At 43.7% G+C, this 26,904-nt stretch overlaps 1 protein-coding gene and 1 long non-coding RNA gene across 8 annotated transcripts in view; one reads left to right on the forward strand and one right to left on the reverse strand.

Moving 5' to 3' along the window:
- Positions 1-316: 316 nt before the first annotated feature.
- Dnttip1 (deoxynucleotidyltransferase terminal interacting protein 1) overlaps positions 317-26,904 on the reverse strand; it is a 32,095-nt gene continuing 5,507 nt past the window's right edge. For 2 of the 7 annotated variants that reach the window (XM_013150359.3, XM_063248264.1), the window contains 11 exons: positions 17,685-17,783; positions 12,795-12,920; positions 11,599-11,667; positions 11,294-11,350; positions 10,977-11,035; positions 9,231-9,279; positions 7,111-7,169; positions 6,948-7,008; positions 3,088-3,159; positions 773-828; positions 317-673 (listed from right to left, as the gene is read on the reverse strand). In XM_013150359.3, the coding sequence (XP_013005813.1) occupies positions 535-673; positions 773-828; positions 3,088-3,159; positions 6,948-7,008; positions 7,111-7,169; positions 9,231-9,279; positions 10,977-11,035; positions 11,294-11,350; positions 11,599-11,667; positions 12,795-12,920; positions 17,685-17,783 (846 nt within the window). In that variant the 3' untranslated portion in view covers positions 317-534. Of the gene's footprint in view, positions 674-772; positions 829-3,087; positions 3,160-6,947; positions 7,009-7,110; positions 7,170-9,230; positions 9,327-10,976; positions 11,036-11,293; positions 11,351-11,598; positions 11,668-12,794; positions 12,921-17,088; positions 17,362-17,684; positions 17,784-26,904 lie in introns of those variants that run through there. The other 5 variants (XM_013150360.3, XM_003467689.5, XM_005002794.4 and 2 more) reach the window with 5 other exon arrangements.
- Positions 7,747-26,176, forward strand: LOC134475990 (uncharacterized). Its single transcript, XR_010047367.1, has 2 exons — positions 7,747-8,168; positions 17,110-26,176. It is a non-coding gene; the product is annotated as an uncharacterized LOC134475990 (long non-coding RNA).

Raw genomic sequence — 26,904 nt, forward strand, 5'->3', positions numbered from 1 at the left:
GGGGGGGTGTGCATCAAACTCAAGGCTTACCACTTGCCAGGCAGGCACTTTTGCCACTGAGCTAAAAACCTCTGGCTGGTTTTCTTTTCTTTTTTTTGTCTTTTTGAGACAGGGTCTCACTACGCAGTTCAGGCTGGCCTTGAGCTCACTTTGTAGCTGAGGCTGGTCTCCAACTTGCAACTGTCCTCCTGCCTCAGCCTCCCAGTGTTGGGATTACAGGCGTGAGCTACCACACCTGGCTTCTACACTCGTTTCTAGAGCCCCTGACATTTTATTAGCCCCTCCACATGGCAGATGGCACAGCAGGCTCACCATCTGTGTTTATTACAAACAGTTTAATTGCTTATCTCAATAACTTTACAAATATAGACCCACATGCCAGTCTGGGGAGCTCTGTATTGAGTTCCTACAGACTACCCCATGCAGAGTTTAATTCCACGGAAATCCAGCTAGGAGCAGTCCCAATGGTAGCCTCCCCATGTGGGAAACAAGGTCTTGGGTGCAGGCTGCCCACTGTAGCCAAGACAGCCGGCCTCAGGTCTGCCCAGGAGCTTCAGCACTATGATGCTCATTCTCTGTCCTTAGTGTCTCCATGTACTTGCGCATCTTCTCAACGATCCAGGAGGGCAGGACAAAGGATTTCAGTTCATCTAATTTCAGGTCCAGGCATCCTCTAGAGCAGACATTCAGAGAGTAAGTTAACACAAGGCAGGGTGTAGGCCCAGCCGCACTCCAGGGGGCTACTCTGGGGCCAGGAGATCCAGTGGTTTACCTGTAGTCGTCACTGGCAGCAAGATCCCGGATGTCCTCCTCGATGAGAAGGTAGGCCTGAGGCAGGAACAAGGGAGAATGGTAACTGCCTGATTCATTTCACTCCAATCCAATAGCCCTTTATTATCTGCTTAATGTAAGGCCTGCTCCTAGGTGGAGGAAAGGGGGGTGTAGTTTGCAGTTTTGTTGGGGAAAGTGGGAAGGGACTGGGGAATGGTTCCTTGAGAAAATCTTTTTCTCAAAGAGAAACTTTATGGGTGCAAGAAGGGATGTGTGACGTTTTTGAGATTGGGGTCTAGCTATGTTGCCCAGGTTGGCCTTGAATTCCTGGGTTCAAGTGATCCTTATGCATTAGTCTCTGGCGTAGCTGGGACTACAGACACACTGTGCTGACTTATTTATAGCTTTTCCTCTTTTACAAAAGGGAGGGAGCCAGGCATGATGGCGCATAACTGTAATCCCAGTATTCAGGAGGCTGAAGCAACAGGATTGCTGTTTGAGGCCAACATGAGCTAGGTAAGCGAGTTCAAGGTCAGCCTGCACTATATAGCCAGACCTTGTCCCAAAAGAAAAAAAAGAACAGAAAAAGAAAAAAAGATGGAAGAGGTTTATCATGAAACAGTAGGAGACCTAGCAAAATATACTTGGAACAGTAATCAGGAAGAGAAAGCTATACACTGACTGGGGATTAAGAAAATTTGGTCTTGAGATTTCCGGCAAAAGGGACATGATAATAAACACCCTGCTGGCCAGTAAGTGGGCTATGATGTGTGGCCCTGGGCCTCTACAGCTGCTGACAGGATGTGTGTCTGCAGTGGTGAGGCTTTCTGTAAGCTTACCACATAGAGGATGTGCACAGTAATAGAAAGACTTCTCTAAGACTCTTTCTAGTCTTAGGGTTAGGAGTAGTTGTGCCTTTTGAGTATTTTGTTTTTTATTCATCTTATGGTAACTATGAACTATGTAACAGATCAGATATCCTGGAGAAGGGTACAGTTTAATTTGTAAATAGGTCATCATGGAAAAAAAAAAACCCAACTTTTTTCTAACTTTTTTTTTTTTTTTGTCTTTTTTCCTTTTTATCGGTACCGGGGATCAAACTCTTGACTGCCTGCTTGCAAGGCAGGCACTTATGCCGCTGAGCTAAATCCCCAGCCCCTTTTTATCTATTCTTAATGGTGGGTTTTTTTTTTTTGTCTTCTTACAAGGTCTTGCCATGCAGTTCAGGTTGGTCTTGGGCTCACTTTGTAGCTCAAGCTGGTCTCGAACTTGCAAACGATTCTCTTGCCTTAGCCTTTCAAGTCCTGGCATTACAGGAGTGTGTCCCAATGCCTGGCTGAAATGACAAATGTATTCCTTTTTTTTCTTTTGGTGGGAATCAAACTCATGATCTTGCACTTGCCAGGCAGGTGCTTATGCTGCTGAGCTAAATCGCCAGAACCTAATTTTTGGGTTCTGCTCCCTCTGCCCATTTCTTATTTATATTATATTGCATTTTATGTTATCTTTGGTAAGCACCCTGAAATATTTTTTTCTGAAATAGTGTGGGCATGGAGTAGTAAATAAAATGAAAGTAGTTTTTTTCCTTACTTTTTGGAGACAGGATCTGTGTGGCCTAGGCTGAACTCAAACTCATCACAATTCTCCTGTTTTAGCCTCCTAAGTGCTGGGATTACAGGCATGCACCACCACACCTGGCTCTAAAAGGTAGTTTTCACTGCCAGAAAGGAAAATGGCATATTGGTTTGCAAGGCCATTAGATTTTTTTTAGAAGCAGTAGGACTGAGTCCTCAGATGCAGGAGACCACATGTGATGATGGCCAGAGCCCTCCGTAATGGTTTTAGTACACATACAACCACCATTTTTCCTAAGGTTGGTGCTTGATATCAGCTGAGACTCCTGAAGCAGAGGTGTGTCAGGAAGGGGCTGTTAGACATGGCAAACATTTCACTGCAGGTGCTAACTCTGGTTACACGGGGTGTTGTCTGGAGAACTATGTTGAGAAATGATTCTATAGCTGTGTCTGGAGAAAGTGTTATGAGCAAGTTGTAAAATCTATCCAGGGACACATGAAAGAAAATCTTGTAACCGCCATTTCTATGCAGCTATGTGGTTTTGAAGAAATGGGATTGGAGAATGAGGGGGTGGAGGAGAGGGCCCTAGTGACAGGGAGCAGGGATCACAGGAAGACTGGGCTAAGCGTCCCTTTCCACGTTCGCTGGGCTGCAGGAGTCCTCAGATTTGGAGGTAAGTGGTCGCCAGGGGCTTGTGGGCTGCGTGGGTGTTTGGCAGTGGCACTGGAGCATGATGCTTACCATCTTCCCCCCTGTTGCACGCATGTGGTGATTCTCGGCCAGCCAGTGCTTGTCCTGGGGGTCAGCTGCATACTGTGAGGGACGAAGTCACACAGTGGGAAACATTAACCCAGGGAGGGCCGTTCTCTTGCCCCTTGAGTATTCCTACCAACAAGAGATCGTCCTAGCCTGGCAGACACAGACTCAGAGAACCCGGGCCATGCCTAGGAGCCCAGAGACTGGGACCCATTTCCCTTTCTAACCCGCTTCCTGCATCCTTTCCCAGCATAGCACCTCTGGCAACTAGTGGGACACATGACTATTATTTTAGTGCCTTCTTAAATTAATTAACTAATTGAGAAAGGGTCTCACTATGCAGTTCAGGCTGGCCTCCAACTCAAGCGACCCTCCTGCCTCAGGCCCACTCCCCTCACTGAGTGCTGAGATTACAGGCCTGTACCACCATGCCAAGAAAGAGTGTCCTCTTTTAAAAAATGATATGGGGGCTGGGGATTTAGCTCAGCGGCATAAGCGCCTGCCTTGCAAGCAGGCAGTCGTGAGATACTGATAAAAAGGAAAAAGACCAGAAAAAGACCAAAAAAAATGATATGAGGTGGCTTGTAACACCTGTAATTACTATGGTGAACATATTTTCTAAAATGAAAATCTGGATGCCTGATTTACTGGGGCAGATAGAATAACATCATGGTTAAGAACCTGGTTTTGCAGTTAGACAAAAAAGGTTTTTTTTTTTTAAACAGATGTGAGCCTCTTGTGGTGGCTCGTGCTTATAATCCAAGCATGAAGGAGGCTGAGCAGGACCACAAGTTAGAAGCCAGCCTGAAATAAAGATTCTGTCTCCAAAAACAAAACAAAACAAACAAACAAATAAAAAATTTATAGATGTGGTGAGTGTAGCGACCAAACTTCAAAGATGGTACGCTGGCTTCACTAAAGGGAAAGCATTTCAAGATATAAAAAGCTAAACTGGCCTTGTGGCACATACCTATAACCTTACCACTCTAGGAGGCTGAGGCAAGAGGATTACAAATTCTAGACTCTATCTTAAAAAGAAAAGAAGAAAAAGCCACTTTAAATTTATGGAACCAAGATAGGTTCTAAATGACTGAAAAGACACTTCTGATCACTGACATAGAACCATAAAGTAGGGCCAGCGATGCAGCTCAGCAGACACAGTGCCTGCCTGGCAGGTGCAAGGCCCTGAGTTGGAGTCCTAGCACAAAACAAAAACCATAAAGTAAAACAAAAAAATTTCCCTCCATTTATTAGACTGCAAAGATTAAAATGAGATGATCCCCACTGGAAAAACAGAGTATGTTGGGAGTTTACTGAGTCCCTACTACGTGCCAGGCATCATGCTGGGTGCTTTACTGAACTCTTTTTTTTTTTTGAGTCAGGGTCCAGCTATGCAGCCAGGCTGGCTTTGAACTCACTATGCAGTCCGGCTAGTTCAGACTTGCAGCCCTCTTCCTGCCTCCGCCTCCCGAGTGCTGGGATTAAAGACATGTACCACTGCTGCATTCTTTCTTAATTGACCCTCCGAGGTTCATCTGTCATCAATCCCATTTTACATATGATAAAATAGATTTAGAAGCATGGAGCTGTTTGCTTAGGGTCACACAGCTGAGCTAGCAAGGAGTGGAACCAGGACCAAGATCATACTTTTTTTGGCGGTGCTGAGGATTAAACCCAGGGGTGTTCAACCACTGAGTTACATTCTCAGCCCTTTTATTTTTTTTTAGACAGGGTCTTGTTAAATTGCCCAAACTAGCCTGGTATTTGCCTCTAGGGAAGGTGGGACTACAAGTGTGCTATTGTGCCTGTCGGGGAGGTAAATCTTTTTACTTCTATTTTATTGGTACATTATAGATACATATAATGATAACATTTATCATAGAGAACTTGTACCTGTACATGATATATCTTGTGTCTCCCCTCCTTCCCATTCCTCTCTCCTTTCAACCTCTCTTCCCCAGGGAGGTGAATCTTAGAATAAGCAGATAAAGGTGGGGGATAAAGGCCAGCCAGATACAGGGAATAGTAGGAGTAAAGAAACTACGAAAGGAAGGTGAACTAGCAAGTAGGCCAAACCCTCCAGGTGCTGGGAGTCCTAAGAGTAAGGCTGAAAAAGAAGAGCCAGGGGAGCCACCTTCAAACCTGCAGACTGTGGCTGAGGGAGCCTGATTCTACGATCCGGATCCCAAAAGGGCAAAGGGCGCAAGCCTTGTACACAGGTACAAAAACATGTCAGGGACACATGCAGTGATGCTTTCTGAATCTACTTAGATGCTTTTAGTGATGAAATACAAACCTTGACTCCATTAATTTAAAATCTCCTTTGTTGTTTCTCAAGCAGTGAAGCCAATAGAAGCCGCTCTCCAGGGAAGAGAGACATCTGGGGAATGTAAGCCCTGCCCTGTTCTGGTCATTCTATGCCACAGACAAGTGGATGAGGTGATGGCTAAGAGCTCAAGCTTTACATCAACTGATGATGGACACAGAAGACATTTTTTGAGACATTTCTAGCTAACTGGATGTACCTTAGACCAGACTTTTCAATTGGAAACACGTGTAAATACATTGTTTCTCTGGTATAAGAAACCAAAAGTGTAAATAAGGACCAAAATGTATAATAGATATTGTAAAATAGGAAGAAAATGTTCAAATGGGAAGAGAAACTAGGGATGGGGAGGGCAAAGGAAGAAAGGGAAAAGAAAAAATGATGGAAAAAGGAAAAAATGAAAAAAAAAAGCCTTTTGTAAATAAGGAAGGGAAGAGTGGCTGAAAGGGGGGCAAGGGAATGGTGAAAAAAAAAAGAACCAAGCTGTATCATATACAGGTATAAACTCCCCATGACGAAGGTGATCATTATGCAGATCTAAAAGGTTCCAATAAACTTACCTAAAAAACAAAGCAGAAAAGTTCCAGCTTTAGAAGACAGATTTTAATCTGGACACATTAGCTGACTAACTTTGGGTAAGACTTAGCCTCTTCCCTGTCCCCCACTTTCTAAAAACTTCTTTCAAAATAAGGGTGATAATACTTAGCTTTTGTTTTCTTTTTCCCTTGAGTTAGACAGATTTCCACTATGTTCCCCAGGCTGGCCCAGAGCTCCTGGGCTCAGATGACCCTGCTGCCTCAGTCTCTGAGTAGTTGAAACTATAGGTACATGCCTCACTGTCCAGCTAATAATACTTATCTTTTTTGGGGGGGTCTTTTTGGTCTTTTTGAGACCAGGGTCTCACTACACAGTTCAGGCTGACCTTGGGCTCACTTTGTAGCCCAGGCTGGTCTTGAACTTGCAAGGATCCACCTGCCTCAGTCTTCCCAAGTGCTGGGATTACAGGAGTGTTCGGTAATAATACTTATCTTAAAAGATAATTCCACGAGATCCTCTAAGCATAACTCTTAACTTTTTGTTTGGTACTGGGGATTGAGCTCACCACCTCATGCTTGTCAGGAGTTTATGCTGCTGAGCTAAATCCCTGGCCCTAACTCTTAAAGCTGTGCATTGCATACAGTGACCATGCAAGAAAAGTAACCATTATTACTGAGGCACAGAAATGTTGAGAAAATTGTAAAAAATAAAGGTGAAGTTGGGTGCGGTGTCACACATCTGTAATTCTAGCACTGGGAGGCTGAGGCACGAGGACTGCTGTAAATTCCAGACCAGTCTAGGCTACATTAGTGAGTTCAAGGCCAGCCGACACTACATGGCAAGATGCTGTCTCAGAAAAACCAACCCCCCCCCCCCGCAAAAGGTGAATGAGAACGTGGGGTTCTGGCTCCCAGATGGACGCCATGTGCCCCTGTCAGTGTCCCTGTTCCCCAGCCCTGCCCACCTTCCAGCTCTTACCCACCTTAAAGAGGTGTGGGTGCTTGATGTAGATTCTCCCTCTGGTGCCTCCCATGCCTAGGGCCCTGAGGTGAAAAGACAGATGGTAAGGATCCCTGCAGATGTAGCTCCTAGGAATGGACCCCTGAGCAATACCTCCTCGAACGCATCGAAGTGTTTAGACTCACTTGTTGGCTCGAGATCCCAAAACAAAGGTAGTAGCTTCATTCAGCCGAGCTGGATCCCACTATGCAAAAAATAGAGAGGCTGGTGAGAGTGAGGTTTAACGTGGTAGCAACGAACACTCCTCTCTCTGTCCTGTTTTCATCCTCATCTATTTTTTTTTAATTTTTAAAATTTTTTTCTTTTCATCCTCACCTATTTTTAAACATTTTTTAAAGACAGGCTCATTTGTAGTTCAGGCTGACCTTGAACTCACTATGTAGCCCAGGTTGGCCTTGAACTTGTGATCCTCATGCTTCAGCCCCCAAGTGCTGGTGGGATTAGAGACATGTACCCCATCTGGCTCTTTTCCATTATTCAACAGTGTTTATTCAAGAAATAGAATACTTATATGCTAGGGCCTTGCTAGAGACTGAGGATAAAGAGATGACTAAAATATAGTCTCGTTCTCCAGGAGACCCAGGTATATACCCAGACGAGATCACTATGGGACACAGCAATGATATGGCTGAGTGCAGGATGTCAGTGATACTAAGGGGATGGTACAGCTAGGAAGTCTTCTTTGAAGAGATAATCCCACGCTAATCCTGACAGAGTGAGGTCAAGTTAGGACAGAGGGGAGAAGGACATTCCAGCTAGAGGGCAGCATGTCCAAAGACAGGTGTGAGCTGGCTCGGTAAGAGCAAGAGCCTGCAAGCAGTTCTGTGTTGCCTCAGGAGAAAGAGTTCAAAAAGGGAGTAGCAACTGACGAAGCTGGAGAGAGGAGCACAAAAGCAAGAGGCTTCCTGTAGAAGTTCGTATTTTCCTTACTCTGTAGGCAGCAGGGAGCCACTGAAGGCCTCTAAACAGGACATGAGGCTCTTACGTTCCTAAAGACAGCTTACTGTTCAGCAAAGTGGATAATGGATTTGAAGGGACAAGACCACAAGTAGGAAGAGGCTGCTGTAATGAAGCAGAATTGAAGGAAGACAACAGCCTGCGCGACAATGCAGTGAGGAGGAAGGGGAGGGAACAGGAGCTGCAGCACCCTCATGAGGCAGAACCATTCACAAGCTGACCAGAGGTAGGGAGGGGAAGGTCACTATAGGCAAAGGCGATTCAGGCACAGAACGTAAAAGAAGGTCTACAAGGAGAGATTCTAATTTCAGTTTTGGATGTGCTGCAATGAAAAAGTCCATGGAGCTTCCAGGGAGAAAGGTCTAGTAGGCAGAATATCTACATTTTAAAAAAAAGAGAGAGGAATATGATGAACAAAGAGCTTGGGGAGTGAAGTCAGGAACTCAGGCTTGCCAGGTAGGCGCTGAACTAATCCCTGGCTCCAAAAGAGATAATCCTAGGGAACACCTACTTATATGGGTCATTGGTGAGGAAAAACTCACTATGACCGAGAAACGAGGTTTGGATAGGCAGACTAGGGAGAATGCAGGGTCACCAGCTATAAGGGAGTAGACTCTTGGGAGAGGCATGAGGACCAGTGAAAGGAGAGAGTCAGAAAACAAACATCTATCTGTACATAGCTCCAAAAAGGACAGATACTTATATCTGCTTTATAGAACTTCCATAGATGACTGCTTGTAAAAAGGATCTGACTGCTAAAAGAGCTTGCAAACAACTGTTCTGCAGGCGACAGAGGCTACTGGTGTCAGCAGACTTTGGGTCTGAGATTTGGCTCTGGGCAAATGTCAGATGTATTAAGTATATAAAATAACTAGGTAAAATAATTTCTGCCTATAGGGGAGTTGGTAGGAATGGAAGTTTTTCAACTATAGGATGCTAAGAGAATCTACTTCAAGTTTGTTACAAAGATTAAATGAGATAATAATCTGATAAAAAATTTCAGGCCATGCCTACCACATATCAAGCAATGAGTGACAGTGACCACCAGCACAGCAGAAAGAGGGGATGACTTTGTGTAACAGGTAGAGGTCTTAGTCATCTCTTGGGCCTTTAATTCCAGTTCCTACATGAGCTGGGAGACCAGCGTGGCTGCAGGGGATGGTAGAGAAGATGGAGCTGGAATGGTGTGAACCTATCCTGTACCCACCCAGTCTCTGTCCTTCATGGAGCCCCCAGCTCTGGCTGATTCTCCCTGGGAGACTGGTCACTACCATGCTCACAGTCATACCTTGGGACCTTCCCGGCGAATTGGTTCACAGGATTTTGGCTTCCATCTGCTTGGAGGGGAAGAAGGAGAGTAAACTTTCCAAGGTGAGGCCTAGGACTGGAAGAATGCTCGGGTGGTGGTGGCAGTTCTTCATACACTCTCACTTTAGTTCTAGGTGCATCTCTTCCTGATAACCCATTAGAGGAAATTCAAAGGGAAAAAGCACTAGACCAGGAGCCACCCTAGTGCTGGCTCTGGTATGACCTGGGGCGTCCTGGGGTAAGTCCAGGAACCTCTGTGTTGGAGCTTTCTCATCTTTGAGTCTTACTCATCTTGTATTCATGAGAAATGAAACCACTTCCGGTTGGGACAAACCTGAGGGATGACAGTACTATCTATCTAGGCCAGTGGTTTCAAACCATCTCTACCCTACTTTGTTAGACTGTATCTGCAGGATAATATTTGCAGGACTGGGGATTGAATGCAGGTGCTCATGCATGTCAGGCAAATGCTCCACCACTGAGCTATCCCCTTAGCTCTTTGAAATTTGAGACAGCATCTTGCTAATTTGCTCAGCCTTGTCTCAAACTTGCAACCCTCCTGCCTCAGCCTTCACAACAGCTGGGATTACAGATATGTACTACAAGGCTGGCTTTATGTTTTATTGATCTGGTTTCCAAGTGAAGTTTTGCTTGGGGAAAAAAAAGGTTTCATTGCTGGGGGTGGTGGTAGTAGTGCTAGAAAGATGAACAGCTAGAACCCAGCGATTTTTTTTTTTTAACTGGTACCGCGGATTGAACTCAGGACCATGCGCTTGCAAGGCCGGTGCTTATGCCGCTGAGCTAAATCCCCAGCCCCTGAGTCCAGAGGTTTTTTAGCACAGTGAATATGCTCTGTCTGATACCAACAGTGAATACATGTAACTGTACATTTGCCCAAACACAGAAGGCTCACTGCCATGAGTGAACCCTAATGGGGTCTATGGACTCAGGGTGATAACTATGTGTTACAGAGGACTCATCAACTGCAGACCCTCCGCTGTCTTCTGCAGATAACAGGGAGGCTGTGTGTATGTGGAGGCGGGGAATAGGAGTTATCTCTGTATTCCCACTTGATTTCCTGGGAGCCTAAAAATACTCTGACTATCTTGTAGGTAATATAGTGTAACTATACCTTCTGTTAACTGTATGATCTTGGCAAATAATTGTCTCTTTAGTTGTTAAAAAATTGGGGCTAGGGATTTAGCTCAGTGGCATAAGCACCTGCCTTGCAAGCAGACAGTCGTGAGTTCGATCCCTGGTACCGATAAAAATGAAAAAGACAAAAAAAAAAAAAAAAAAAAAAAAAAAAAAAAAAAAAAAAAACCCCAAAAAACCAAAAAAACCTTCCTGGGGCTGGGGATTTAGCTCAGCAGCATAATTACCTGCCTTGCAAGCAGGCAGTCCTGAGTTCGATCCCCGGTACCGATAAAAAAAAAAAAAAAAATTATACCTTCCTTAGAAGATAAGGTTTGTATGGTATTTAGACCAGCTTTCAATACATACTAACAATGACACTACTCTGGTCTTTAATCCAGCTAGACTGCACTGTTTTGGGAAAAAAACAGGATAATATCTTCCCTTTACCACTCTGAGGGATAACCCTCCTGCCTGATGACTTAAGCACATGGATCTGATTCTGCCCAGGCACAGATCTGTCCTTTCCCTCCACAGTCACTCCCTCCCGCTGCCAACTTTGGCTCTTGTCACACTAGCGGCCCCTACTCACACCATGCCAGCGGCTGCCCGTTCACTTGACAGCATGTGTCCAGGAGGCCGTCCTTTCCTCTGTCACAAAGAACAGCTGTCAGAGACCTGACCCCATGGGAACAGTTCCCCCACCCCCTTCTGGGTAGGTCCAGGATCACACATAGTAGAGATGGTTTTCCAAAGATTCCAAATGATCTTTGACAGGGACCAAGGAGAGGGTACAGTCCTAGCCTGTCATGCATAAAAGGTTCAAAGGTACATGAGGAAGTCCAACACCTGCTTTTGGAGCTGAGAGGCCTTTTCTCAGCCACGAAATAAAACGAGGAAATGGTGTACCTTTTTAGGAATGGGGCTTCCTCGATGGGCACACTCCTCTTCTGCCAGTCGGCCACGCTGGAAGGAGACAGAAGTGAGTCAGTGGGACGCAAGTGCTTGGAAATTACAGGTCCTTTGGGCTTGCATTAAGCAGAACCCTGGATGGTACCCCTTCGACTGCTGCCTGAGCCAGGCCTAGAAGCCCATCTAGCAAAGTTGTACTTGGCCTGACGAACGGGTGGTCTGTGAAATCTCCCTAGACCCGCATTTCACCTGCCTTCCAGGCTGTCTCCCTCTTTAAGCCCTCAGGATACAGTGACTCTGACCTTTATCCCGGGAAGCTCGTGGGCCAATCTGGGTATTACTTTTTCTCCATCTGAGAACAGTAGCTTAGCCTGAAAGGAAAAGACCAAATGTTAACAGTCACTGTTTTCGTGGGTGAGCCTCCCTTGTCTCCATTTTCGTAGATGTGACTCCAAACTGAAAACTTTTCCACAGTCAATACAAAGAAAGGAATGTATATATTTATTTTTATTTTATTTTTTTGGTACCGGGGATCGAACTCAACTGTGTGCTTGCAAGGCAGGTGCTTATTCCACTGAACTAAATCCCCCTATACTTATTTTTAAAAAGTAGATATTGGGCTGCTTGATGGGCATGTTCTTTTGCCTATTGGTCATGCTGGAGAAAAAGGGAAGGGAATCAGTGGGAGTCTTTTTTTTTAAAGAAAAAACTTGATGAATTAGTGATTATTGCTAAAAGGTTACAAAATGTAAATAAGATTAAAAAAATAAAACCTAAATCTCATTTCTCTGACACAGAAATCTGTATTACCAATTTAATGTAAATTCTTTTTTTTTTTTTCTGAGACAGAGTCTCGCTATATAGTTCAGGCTGGCCTTGAACTCACAGCAATCTTCCTGTCTCCGCCTCCCTAGTGTTGGGATTATGGGCATGTGCCACTGTGCCCGGTTCTTTCTTATTTTCCTCATGTAAATATGTACTATATAACTTTCTAGCTGTATGTTACTACCCTACATATTCCCCAGTAAACTGCTGCTTTTATTTAACGAGTATTGAGAAGCCAGGTGTGGTGGCAACATGTTTGAGGCCAGCCTGGGCTACACACTGAGTTCAAGGCCAGCTTGCATTATAGTGATACCTTGTCTCAAAAAACCAAAATAAAAAATAAAACTATTGAACACTAGGACATAAGTGCTGGGAATGGCAGTGAAGAAGACAAGCTTCTACAGAGCTCTTGCTCTTGTGGCAGATAATGAACAAATAAACAAACATACAAATAAGATAATTTTGCTCTTTCTTTCTTTTTTTTGAGACAAAGTCTCACTATGTAATTCAAGCTGGCCTTGAATTCATAGCAATCCTCCTGCTCAGCCTCTAGAGTGGTGGAATTATAGGTGTGTGCCTCCATGCTTGGCTACATAAGGTAATTTTGGATCATGAAGAAAGAGATAAAGCAGGAAAAAAAAAAAAAAACCCACATAGATGGGCAGAGAATTACCAGACAGGGCTCCTTGAGTGGGTGGTCGGGCTGAGAAGGCAGCCTGTGAGGCAGAAGGCTGGAGGTGAAGCTAGGCCAGGGCGGCAGGAGAAGAACAGAAAGTCTCAGGGTGGAAAGACATGGTTCCTAGGAGGAGGCAAAGGCAACCTGGCAAGTACCGGATCAAGGGCAGGGCGGCAGGTGGAATGAGACTGGAGGACAGGCCAGGTCCTGAGGTGAAGAGCTGGGTCTCACAACCCTGGGTGTGGCTTCTGCCTGCACCAGTGCGCCCCCTCTGGACACACCGCAGCTTATGCCTTCTTCCCACTTCTCTGGCCACTCTTTCTTGGCCTTTTCTGCAGGCTTATCCCCTCCATCTGGTTCTTCCCACTCTACCGTCTTCAATAATCTGCCTCCTCTCATTTACACTCACAGCTTTAACTAACATCTATAAACTCATGACTCCATTTTTGCATTTTAAATCTTCAGCTGTAGCTGAAAGCTATACTTTGAGCTCCAGGCCTAGAAACAAGTAGTTGGCTCCATGCTGAGGTTTGGATCTCTTAGACTTGCTGAGTTTGAAACTGGACTTGTGACCTTCTCTGCCAAATTTTGCCTCTTTTTTCAGTGACGAGTGCACAAGCCTCAATATGTACTTGCACAGCTCTGCAGTGACTTAGGTCATACCTGTCTGCTATTAGGCTTGTACAAACAAGATTGCTGCAAGTTTGAGACCAGCCTGGGCTAGAAAGTGAGCCTAATGGCAGCCTGAATTGTATAATGAGATTCTGTCTCAAAAGGACAAAAACAAACAAAAAAACCTCCCAAACCCCCCTCAAAAAACAAAAACAGGAAGCCTATTTTATTTGTCATGTGGCTGTTTGTTCATTGTGATGTACTCCATCATTCACAAATACATACTGTACACACAGTAAGAGCTGTATATATGCAGCTGTACATAAACAGGTTATATATAGGGTTGAGAATATAATGGTGAACAAGTACAGTCTTCAGCTTGTAAAACTCAAGATTTTAGAAGGGATAAAATGTAGGTGTGGGAAGGAAGCAGGAATAAGTGCAGTGACTCTATAGGGAGGGTAACTAGAGGGGGGCAGGTGTGAGGGGGAGTATTCGGGGAAGGGCTGCCCGATGAGGCCATATTTAATCTAAGATCTGAAGAAGAATTAGGGGTCAACAGGCAGGGAAGACAGCAGGTAAAAGGGCCCTGGGCATGGTGACCTAGAGGGCAGGGAAGAATCCAGCATGGCTAGAACCCAGTCAATGAAGTGGTAGTGGGATGAGGTGAGGTTAAAGCTGTTAAAGAAGCAGGCAGATGCTGGTCCAGGCAGGGCTCTGTGGATCAAATTATTAGGATTTTCTTCTGCCTGCAACTGCAAGTCACTGGAGGGTTTTAAGCAGACTAATGGGATCTGACTCATCTCTACAGACTGGCTGCTCCGACAAGAGCGGACTAGAAGTAGATAAGGGTAGATGCAGTTCAGGGCTGAGATATAAATTTGTATATCTTAGTGGTTAAATTGGCTTCAAATCCAAAGGGCTCACCTGGGAAGACAGGGAACCACAGAGGAGAAGGGGGCTGAGGACTTGAATCAGCACCAACAGAGGTCAGGGAGAGAAAAGCCGGGCGCTGAGGAGGGACCAATGGAGCTGAGCAAAGCGGACAGGGTGCAGCCAAGCAGCAGTGTTCCAAGGTCACGAAACGAGTCACCATAACAAATGTCACTGAGGAGCGGAGGACAGGCAGTGTTCACAGGGCTTGAGAATAAGGAGGCCACTGGGGGAAAAACAGGCAGTGGAGACCAAAGCTAAAAAAAGCAAGTCAAGAATGAATGGGAGGCACAAAAGCAAGCCACTGGGTGCTGACAACCTTTCTTTTTTTTAAATCGGTACCAGGGATTGAACTCACCACTGCCTGCTTATGCCACTGAGCTAAATCTCCAGCCCTGACAACCTTTCTTAAAGTGTGGCTTGAAAAGGAAACAGAGTGTGATCACTGAAGGGACTGTCTGTCTTTGTTCACTACTGTACTCCCAGTGTCTCAATGTCTGAGCACACGCTTTACAGACACACACAGACAAAAGACTGCAGAAATACCTCGAAAGAGGTAGCTCAGGAGAGGAGGGAATATTCCTGAGATGTCCAGATGTGGTATGAAAAGTGAAAGCACGCAAACCAAGACTTAACCCAACCAAAAATGAAAATGCCTTACTAGTTCATTGTGAAGCATCTTTTCAGGCAGTAAGGGGTTCTGCATGTGGTTTAGTGGAGAGGACCCCAGAGAGCATGGAAGTATTCTAGTAACCCAAAGGCTGGGCTCTGTTGTCAGGAAGGAATACTATTATTGGGACTACAGCTGTATTTCACATCTAGCAGGCTCCGTGTTGCAAGCACCTGTGCTGTGTTGTTGGTGGCTATATTACCCCACTTAATCCCCACAGCAAACCACTGGTGGTAGGAAGTGGCTTTAGTTCCAGTCTTACAGATTAGGAAACTAAAATTCAAAAAGGCTAAGTTTCTTGACTCATCTGATTTCACACTGGATGAAATTCTGTGGGCTTTTACCTTCCTATGCTCTGATTTCATGGTGCCCACACAGCCCTTCCATACACTGGCTTCTTAGCTGTATTAGCACTGGTAAGGGACAACTCAATGGCAGACATCTGATTCAGGAGAACAGAAAGGTATAAATAACCTTCTCTGAATGCAGGTCAGACACTTAACTTTAACCTCATCAGCTCTCCATGGAACTTAACCATCTCCTAAATTCCTTTCCAAACCAATCTCCTCCAGCAGCCAGTCAATCTTTTCAAAATGCAGATCTCATGAGGCCACTCTTCTGTTTACAACTTCTCACCTGTAAGTTGGATTGTAGTGCTGCTTGATCTACCTCCACCTCTCCACTTTTCACATACCATTTCCTTCACCCTCTGGAAACCAGCAACATGGCTTCTGTTCTTACCATACTGTACTCTATTCGGCTGCTGGGTTCTGCACACTGTAGCATACTCTCTCATTGCCTCCTATACTTACAGCACTTACTGCTATTCATAATCATGGACATACTGTAGGATGCTTGAATAATGTGAAGGACCCTGAGGAGCAGGCATATGCCCATTTTGCACAGCACTGTCAGGGACTGCAGGGCACAGTAATGGGCACATAGGAGGGCTCAATGTATATCGCTTAAAGAGATAAATAAATTCAAGAACACATTCTATGATTTAAGTGAGTGAAAGTTTTATTAATTTAATTTTGATTCAGCTCAAACTTCTAAAAATATTATTAGCAAACTTCTGCTTCATTATTAGCAATTGTTATAACTGATCATAATGCACTAAAATCCTTAATTCCTCTTAGACATGTGGTTAATGTAAACTTACTAGCTTATGAGAACCAGATTGATTTTCACTGCATTGACAGGATGGGGTTCTGCCTTTCCAAAGCTGAGGTTCAGGTACTGATCTTGCGCCTATATGAGGCTATATCAAAACAGGTAGCTGGGGGCTGGTAATTTAGCTCAGTGGCACAAGTGCCTGCTTAGTAAGTGCAAGGTGCTGAGTTTGATTCTTGGTTAAAACAAACAACCAACCAAAAAACCCAGCTAGCTGGACAATCTTAAGACATTTCTCTTCACCTCACTATAATTATCCCTATAGGACTGAGTTCAAACTGGTTCTTATGCTCTGACTATGAAGAAATTCCCATTTTGGTATTAGAGTACTGGGGAGAAACTCCCATTTGGACAATTAGTGGTTTCATAGGCAAGCAAAGAATCTAGGTGATGCTGACAAACAGGTTCCCTAGTGTCTTGGGAACACAGTCACTTACAGACATGATGTTACGCCTCAAGACCACACCCAGGATGCAGGAAGGCAGCAAGGGTCCTAGTTCCCATGTCACCAAAAGGGGTCACAGTATTTGAAGGTGACCCACCGAACACTTTCAGAGGTGAGACACATTTTAGCTACCTATTTCTTGTGTGTTTTGAGCCATAGTTTCTGTTCCTGTTTTGGTTTGCCTTACTAATTTTTACTTTTTCCAGCTTTATTGAGGTATAGGTGATATACAGAAATAGCATACATTAAAAGTGCACAATATGATGATGTACATATACACTGTGAAGTATCACCATAATTAAAACAACTGTCATTAGTTACCACTGTGTGTGAATACACTTAAATTCTACTCTCAGCAAATCTGAGTAAGTAACAGAGTATTATTATTAGCTGTAGTTACCATGCTTTACGCGAGCTCCCAGGATGTATTTTTTTTTGGTATCAGGGATTGAACTTACGATCTTGTGCTTGCCGGGCAGGTGCTGTGCTGCTGAGCCGCTGATGTGCGTCGGCCCATCCCAGGATGTATTTTTGACATGCCAAGGTATTTGTGATATAATGACAAATGAAGAAGCAGGTAACAAAACTGAACATCTGTACCCAATGACCAACATTCTCTTACTTTGCTGGTAACCCACCATTCTATTCTGCTTCTTTGAGTTTGCTAAGCACAATTCCCTTGTTTGTAAGACAGGGATAAAAAAAATAAGGTTTCTTCTTAAGGGCCACATATGAAATAATACATGTATGACTGTACCTGGTGCACAGTAGCTATTTTTCTTTTCCTGTCACCAACAGTTTCAAGCCCTATCTGGATATGTGTCTTATGGGACATTCTGCAAAATACCACTGAGGGCAAAATCATATCTCTTAGCAGAGTCCTTTTTTTTTTTTTTTTTTGCTCTTTTTCATTTTTATCGGTACCAGGGATCGAACTCACGACCGCCTGCTTGCAAGGCAGGTGCTTATGCCGCTGAGCTAAATCCCCAGCCCTCTTAGCAGAGTCTTAACGGCCGAACCTAACGGCCCCACCTCTCAGCTCCTTCGATCTCACCTGCTCTAGACAGCTCCGACAGGCCTCCTGGATCAGCTGCTCTGTGTCCACCTCTTCCCCCACATTGTCCCGAACGTTCATGGCTGCTTTCTGGAAGAACTGGGGATGCACAATAGAGGACAAGGTCAAAAGTCCAGCTGGACTAATAAAGCAGAAGCTTCTAGCCTATGTTTATTCAGAAGGGAAAGTGATTAGGAACATGGCTTTGGAGTCAGGCAGATTTAACTCATAAATCAGGCTCTATCCCCTGTTCTATCACCTCCCTCCCTGCATTCTTTTTCAAATCCAGGGCCTCACACCTATCAGGGCAAGTGTCCTAGTGCTGAGCTAAATGCTTAGCTCTTTTTATTTTCTATTGAGGCAAGCTCTTGCTAACTTACTTAGGCTGGGCTCATACTTATGTTCCTCTGCTTCAGCTTCCTTACATAGCTCTGGGATTATAGGTTTTGTGCTACCATGCCTGGCTTGAGGATGTATTTTTGACATGAGAAAGTATTCGTGATATAATTACAAATGAAGCAAGCATGTTATAAAATAGTTTCACATAGAATAAGCCTACTTATATAAAATAACAAAAAGTAAACATATAGGCAAAAGAACTGTAGGGACATGTATTGATTTAACAGTGGTGGTATATGGATGGTATTTTCTTTTCCTTATCTGTAGCCTCCCAATTTTTTTTAATGTACACAAAACATTTTTGCATTAAAAAAAAAAAAAAAAAAAAGAATGCCTGTGCCTGAAGTGAATAGGCCAAGGGAGGCTAGAACAGATCAAGACAGTGCAAAAGTCCTAACTGGATTCCCACTGTCCAGTCCTCAATCTGTAGAACAGGAAAAGGAAGGGCTGGGGATATAGCTCAGTGGCATAGCGTCCGCCTGGCAAGCAAGAGGAGGTGGAGGTGGGGGAAAGAAATCCAACAGGGGCTGGTTGGCAAAGGCAAGGGAAGGCAGAAGGTTCTTCTATTGGGTCAGAGAGCGAGCTAGGGCCTAAAAATACTGAGGGAGCCTGAAGACACATTTGGGAGGTCCCTAGGAACATTCATTAAAAGTCTCTAAAAATATAAAGTGTCAAACTTGTCTAGTGGGCAAGATAATTCAGGAAACTGTAACAATGCTCATGATAAGGATGTACTGCCACTTTATATTTAACAAGGACAAAAGCCTCTGTTAATAGCAAACCAAGGAGAATGTTATAACCTAAGGCCCCCTAACTATCGCGCCAAAGTCTGTTCTGTATAAGCATCGCCTACTGCTTTCCCTTCCCTTCTCCCTTTACATCTAACTAGGTTAAGTTTTAACTTTCCAAAAAGCCATAAAACAAAGGCCTGAGGTAATAGTTCCTGACAACCCCCTTCCCTACCCAGTGGCCCATCACAAATTGTGTTAATTGCATTAGATTGTACTATTATTCACAAAAATCGCTTCGTTTGTATCATAGCAATACCTATATGTATTTTCCTTTTCCCTTTGGGTGATCTAATTGATATGTTAATCAATGCTCTCCTCTGTAAAGAATTGTAAAATCTTACCTAATTTATATGTTAACCATTGTTGCCCTCTACAAATCACAGTTGTGGTACTAAAGTAAGGTAACTAAGGTTGTTAATTGCTGTTAGACTTCTCTATTCTTTGCTAAGAAAAACAAGATTTCTTCTTATCTAAACTTGCTTGTATGCAGGGAGACTTGCAATCCCCGTTTCTGTTTGTGCCACACTCCCATCCCCTTCCTTACATTGTGACCAGCAGTTGTTTGTGGATTTACAAGATAAAAGCCCTGACTTTTAGCTGTCAGATACGCAGTCTCCATACTGGCTCCCAGAGACTCGTCACCAGGCCTGGAAATAAAGCTTTTGCTTCCCAAATTTTAATTTGTTGCTTCCTTGGATTTTATACCAGGGTCCAAGTTATCACATTTGGGGGCTCGTCCGGGATGGGAGCAAGACCCCAGACCCATTTTTGAACATCTGAAAGTAAAGTACTCTGGAGGGGTTTGTTTGGGCTGTGGTCAGTTGTAGTTGTATTCTTGGAGGGGACGCCCTCAAACTTTGGGAGTGTGGACCTTCTGAGGACAGAATCAATTGGTTTTCCATCCATTTGTGACTCTGCCCTGGGTGGGGAACCGCTCCATTAGGAAGGGGACACCCTCAATTTGGGGAGTGGAACCTCCCGAGGACAGAGTCAATTGGTTTTTGCCATTTGTGACTCTGCCCTGGGTGGGGAACTGCTCTGTTGGTTAATTTGTTAATTCCTCCAAATCCCAAAATTTGACTAATTTTTGAGCAAAGGCCATTTTTGCTTTGCTGTCTTGTATGTCTGTTGGTGTGTCCATTTGTTCTAATTGTTCTCCTTTTGGTTACCCCAAATCTAACAGAACATTCTCTCCTAGGAACCCCTTCTATGAGCCCAAAACGGACTAAGGATTTTAGATCTTTATGTTCAGAGTTTTTGTACTTTAGAATTGTTTGCCTGTTTAAATTTGTTACTAATTTAGGGGCTTGTTGCCCATTTCTGTTGCAGGATCCATATGGCTTATTAGATTCAAGGTTCATAATAAGAAAAATTATTTCCTTTAGCTCAACAAACTGCATGAAGCACCCTTTGTCTGTGTCTTTAATGTTGTGGCGCCCTGTTTAATGTTAGTCCTAAATTGATTGCTTGCAACCTCAGCATGCCTTTTAAAAGGAGTATTTTTCTTTCTGGCACATATATATGTATATTTATGGTTTTTAAGAATCATATCAACTTTACCAAGTAAAAACCAGGTCCTACTGTAATTGAGCCAGTTAAAAGGTTATAGTTTTGTTTTTAAAATATAGCATTTTTATGTGGTAAAAAGACATAAAATAATTAAATATGTTTTAGACTACTAAAAGGTGACTTCAAGGGTTTTGTTGAGAGTTTTTGATGTTGTCTGAGAAGCAAGAGGAAAGATAATTGACTGGTAATAGTAAAAAAAAGAGGGACAAGGAAAATGGTTTTGTTTTCAAATAAAAATATCTGGCTGTGCCAGAATGTGGAAAAAGATAAAAGCTTAACTTGGGGGGGTGTATTGTAAGTTGTAGAAAGCTCAAGAGGATATAAATTTTATTTGTCTTGGTTTATAGTACTGCAAATAACATGTTTGACAAGAAGTAAATGTGTTCAGAATTTGACAGTCTTAGATCAATTTTGGTAGAAGTATTCATAAGATTGTACTTTGCTGCAAAATGTTTCCATTAAAATGAGATTACAGGTGATACTAGAGATAAGATACAAATTCTTGCATGTGCTGTGAACATCTGGGAGATTATGCAGCACAATTTTGTTACCTATGAAAAAGCCCTTTTTGTTAAGAATATAATTTCAGTAAAACGATGGCCTGTCACATGACACTCTTGGACAAAAAAGTGGTGTGCCATCCAAATGAAGCTGGCTCACTGATCCGGAATGCCAAAGCCATGTTCTCCTTTTGTCCCACCCCGATTGGACATCCAGAGGTAAGGAGGTTTCCCAGTATCGCCATTGTTCTCTTTGCAACTCAGTCAGCCCTACATGTTAGACAAAAATTGCAAAGATTTGAGAGGTTTGAGGGAATAGAGTTAATAGAGATATTATCAGCCAGTTACTAGAGATAGCACAAAAGTCTTTGAGAACTAGAAATTTACAAGAAGCTACCAACAAAAAGATAACCACGGTGTTAGAATTGCTCTATGAGAGAAAAGTTTTAAAAAACAGATGAGAGTTTCTGGGGGCAGTTGGATACTGTAGGCTAAATTTTACTAAAAAGCTTGCCTCTATATGACTCCCATAAGGCAGAAACTCAAAACTCACTGAACTGGACTGATAAATGCGAATAGGCCTTCCAGCAGCTCAAGCGGGCCTTGACAGAGGTCCCAGCCCTGGGACTCCCTGATGTTACCTTGTTCATAGATAAACTCAGGGGCATTGCCAAAGGAGTACTAACTCAGACATTGGCCCTTGGAAAAGGCCTATAGCCTACCTCTCCAAAAGACTTGATGCAGTGACAGGAGTATGGCCCCCTTGCCTAAGAATACTAGCTGCTGTGACAATGTTACTTAAGGAGGCGAAGAAACTCGCTTTGGGCAATTGATTTCTGTGGTAACCTCTCACAGTTTAGAGACTCTTATCAAAACCCCTCCTGAAAAAAAAGACTCTAGAACGCCAGAATTCTACACTGTCAAACCCTGCTTCTAGACCCAGAGTCAGTGATATTCAAGACTTCTTCAGCTTTAAACCCAGCCACCCTTATGCCTGATGATGACCTGGAGGAACAAAGGACACCTCTCCATGAGTGTGCTGACATCCTCAAACTGCAGCAGAACCTATGGGCTGATCTTACTGACCAGCTTTTGGGAAATGCTGACAACTATTTCATCGATGGAAGCAGCTTCATCCAGAACGGCAAACGAGTGGCCGGGGCAGCAATGACCACCAAAAAGGAGGTACTCTGGCACCTCTGCCCAAAAGGCGGAGCTCATTGCTTTGAATGAGGTGCTAAAACTAGCCACGGGAAGGAGGGTAAACATTTTAACTGACAGTAGATATGCTTTTGCTACTGTACATGTACATGGTGCCATCTATCAGGAGCAAGGTTCCTCACCTCAGCTGAGACTAAGATTAAAAATGCTCCACAGATTCTAGACTTGCTGGCAGCTGTCTGGCTGCCTCAACGGGTTGCTATTATTCATTACAAGGCTCACCAGACAGATGACACTGTCATCTTAGGAAACAGTTTGGCAGATCAAGCCGCTCAAAAAATAGCAACCACATCAGAGGGGCCAACCAAGGAAGTAACTGCTCTGATGCTAGTCCCTCCGACCTTGTCAGAACCAGTCTACACAAAGAAAGACCTACAGTTAGCATCTCAACTTGGAGCGAAGTCCCCCACCCAAGGAGGCTGGTACCAGTTACCTGATAAACGAGTACTGTTACTGGAGGCACTAGGGCAGGAGCTGTTACACCGGGCTAACCAGACTACCCATTTAGGGGGAACTAAACTTGTGGAATTGTTCAGAACTCGGTTTTTTATTCCAAAACTCTGCAAACTGACTGCCTCTTTGAGCTCCAGATGCCCACAGTAATTGTTAGTCAACTCAGCCAAGAGCTCTATGCTGGAGACCACCGAACATCAAAGAATTGTTCCAGGAGAACATTGGAAAGTAGACTTCATGGCATGGTAAAGCCTGATTTACAGGGGTACCGCTATCTCTTGGTATTAATAGACACTTTTACTGGTTGGGTAGAGGCTTTCCCTACTAAGTCTGAGTCAGCCTTAGTGGTAGTTAAAAGGCTATTGCATGAGATCATACCTTGATTTGGCCTCCCACTATCAATGGGGTCTGATAATGGCCTGGCTTTCATAGCCCAAGTCACCCAAAAGTTAGCCCAGGCATTTAAGATTAAACTCCACTGTGCCTATCAGCCACAAAGCTTAGGGCAAGTAGAACGTATGAACCAAAGTCTCAAGGACATTTTAGCTAAGCTGTCTTCAAAAACTGGCGATAATTGGGTGAGCCTTCTTCCCTTTACACTGTTAAGAGCTAGATGTACCCCATATGTTTCTAGAATTTCCCCCTTTGAAGCCATGTTTGGGAGGCCCCTGTCATTGGTTCCAAGATTGTCAGGAAATAAACTAGCTAAAATAACTAATCAAGATCTCATTAAGTCCCGGCAGACTCTCCAACCCGTGTTGACTTCAATCCACCAGCTGCTTAGACTAGACAAAAACACCTGGATCTGCCTTCAGAGACACCTCTCAAGGTGCCGATCAAGCCAGGGACTCCAGTCTTGGTGCAATGTTACCACCGTGACTCCCTCGAACCCCGCTGGGAAGGACCTTTTACCATGGTGCTCAGTACCCCCACTGCCATCAAGGTAGCAGGAAAAAATGCGTGGATTCACCATACTCACGTAAAGCCACTGGAAACAGCGGACAATGAGGGACATACTCAGTGGACTACACAGCAGACTGGTAACCCCTTAAAGTTAAAATTGACTAAAGCATATTAGATTATGCTGGTCATGAACTGTTTTAGCTTGCTTGCTTTGATTTTAATAACATTGATGCCGACCTTGCACGGCGGCTTTGGTCCCCCTGTAAGCAAAGAACAATTGTTAAAGATCTTTATGTGGTAGCTGTGATTGCAACTGGGGAGAATTATACATACAACAGGAAACAAGGATTGCGATCCTTCCCACACAAATGATAAACTGTATACATACAGTCTGTGGACAGATTGTGGGGACAAGTTAACATTCCTTGTTGCTATACCCTCAGTTACAGGGGTTTGACTAAAAGGTGGATGTGTGTTAAAGCCCCGCGTGATACCTAACAAAGGCAGCCAGCGAGCGCCATGCCCTCAGAATTGTTCGTAATATTCAGAAATGCATTCCTCCTGCTATGACTCTGTACAAGAATGTATAGGCATAGATAGCAAAACTTACTTCACTGCTGAGCTTATGAGGAGAGGGCTGGAAGAGTTAGAGGTGACTGATCCACCAATCCGACAGTGATAGAAAGTTCAAAGTATGCCCAAACCTCATGTCTCAGCACGGTTGATAAATCAGTGTGCTGGAGCAGGGTGGCCCCTATATATGTGTCTGATGGGGGCGGCCCGCAAGATAAGGTCAGAAAACTCATGGTTGAGGAATGAGTCAAGCAGCTAGTAAAAATAATGTTTCCCCAGATACATTACCACTCCTTGATGCTGCCTAATTGCGGGGAGTTGGTCTGGATGCTCAAACTTCTGATATTCTAGAGGCCACTCATAAAGCCTTAAATGCTTCCAACCCAACTTTGGCTGAAGAATTGCTGGTTATGCATGGCACAGGGCTTCCCCATACCCCTTGCCATCCCCACCAGTGTTTCTCTGGCTACACTGGAAAAACAAGATTACTTAAATTATAGTGCTGGTCCCCCCTTTAGAGTACAACCAGTAGGCTTCAAGGACTCTCTCTGTCTCCAAGGAGGTTTTCATAATGATACCTCCAACATTGACATGGGGTTCGTTGCATTTACTAATTGTAGTTCCATAGTTAACAGACTACCTCCCTTTATCCCGCCGAAGGACAAGTATTTATTTGTGGAGGAAATATGGCCTATACTTTCCTCCCAACTAACTGGACAGGGATACATGTAACAGCTGTCTTGTTGCCTGATATAGAGATCCTACCCAGGGATGAGCCTGTCCCCATTCCTAGTTTAGATTACACAAAACAGAAGGGGACTAGATCTCCTAACAGCAGAACAAGTAGGGATCTGTGTGGCATTGTAGGAACGATGCTGCTTTTATGTAAATAAGTCCGGCATTGTCCGAGATAAAATCAAGAGACTACAGGAAGACCTTAGAAATCTCAATTGACTCCTTAGCTGAAGTAGCTCTCCAAAATCTCAGAGGGCTAGACCTTCTGTTAGCTGAAAAAGGAGGACTATGCTTGGCTTTAGGAGAGCAATGCTGCCTGTATGCTAATAAGTCTGGGGTGGTAAAACAAAATTTAGCCGAACTCCAAAAAGGCATACAAGAAAGAGAAAGACTAAGGCGAGGAACTTTAGGATGGGCAGAACAAATGTTCTCCTTCCCATCACGGATGACAAACATAATAGTGACCGTAGCCTGTCCTCTTGTTATGATTCTAGTTTTAGTTATTTTAGGTCCCTGCATAGTAAATAGGCTAACTGCATATATAAGGCATCAGATGCAGAGCATAAAATTAATGATGGTTAAACAACAAATGTATGAACTTGTCCCCTCAGATCTTTAGGTCAAAGATTTGACCTTAGTCACAACATCAGAGGGGAATGTTATAACCTAAGGCCCCCTAACTATCGCGCCAAAGTCTGTTCTGTGTAAGTGCCACCTGCTGCTTCCCCTCCCCTTCTCCCTTCACATCTAACTAGGTTAAGTTTTAACTTCCCAAAAGGCCATAAAACAAAGGCCTGAGGTAATAGCTCCTGACAACCCCCTTCCCTACCCAGTGGCCCGTCACAAATTGTGTTAATTGCATTAGATTGTATTAGATTATACTATTATTCACAAAAATAGCTTCGTGTGTATCATAGCAATACCTATATGTGTTTTCCTTTTCCCTTTGGGTGACCTAATTGATATGTTAATCAATGCTCTCCTCTGTAAAGAATTGTAAAATCTTACCTAATTTATATGTTAACCATTGTTGCCCTCTACAAATAACAGTTGTGGTGCTAAAGTAAGGTAACTAAGATTTTTAATTGCTATTAGACTTCTCTATTCTTTGCTAAGAAAAACAAGATTTCTTCTTATCTAAACTTGCTTGTATGCAGGGAGACTTGCAATCGCCATTTCTGTTTGCGCCACACCCCCATCCTTTCCTTACATTGTGTGACCAGCAGCTGTTTGTGGATTTACAAGATAAAAGCCCTGACTTTTAGCTGTCAGGTATGCAGTCTCCAAACTGGCTCCCAGAGACTCGTCACCAGGCCTGGAAATAAAGCCTTTGCTTCCCAAATTTTAATTTGTTGCTTCCTTGGATTTTATACCAGGGTCCAAGTTATCACAGAGAACAATGTGAAAGGACTGGACTAGAGACTCAAGAGTTTAGGAGAAATTCTTCAGACTAAATTGAATGGTTGGATGAGCCTGAATTTATTTATGTGTTTATTCTGCAGTGCTGGGGTAAACCAGCATGCTAGGCAAGTGTTCTACCATTGAGGTGTGTCCCTTGCTTGGATATATCTGACTTTAAAAACAGCTAACAAACTGGAGATAAAGCTGAGTTGGTGGTGCATTCCTATAATCCTAGCCCCCTGGGAGGCTGAGACAGAAAGACTGCAAATTCTAGTCCAGCCTGGACAATTTAGACCCTATGTCAAAATAAAAAAGGCTGGAGTTGAAGCTTAGTGGAAAGGCCCTGGATTAGTTAATTAATTGCAAACAAAAAACAAAAAAAACATCTAAAAACTCTAGACATAAATACTGGTGTTCAATATCAATTATTGGCTAAGCGAAAGTCAGTTAAAGTAACTTGGATACTTCTCAACTAGCTTATGGGAAGGAAGTGTAAAAGATGTATGGGTGTGGTAGCACGTCTGTAATTCCAGCACTTTGGAAGCCAAGGCAGGAGGATTATTACTAGTTTGAGGCCCACCTGGGTACAAAATGAGTTCAAGGCCCGCCTGCACTACAAAAATGAGACCCTATCTCAAAACAAACAAACAAACAAACAAACAAACACCCAGAAAG

The sequence above is a fragment of the Cavia porcellus genome, unplaced genomic scaffold (assembly GCF_034190915.1).
Source record: "Cavia porcellus strain 051 isolate PalLab524CR breed Dunkin Hartley unplaced genomic scaffold, mCavPor4.1 scaffold_5, whole genome shotgun sequence".
Classification (NCBI taxonomy): domain Eukaryota; kingdom Metazoa; phylum Chordata; class Mammalia; order Rodentia; family Caviidae; genus Cavia; species Cavia porcellus.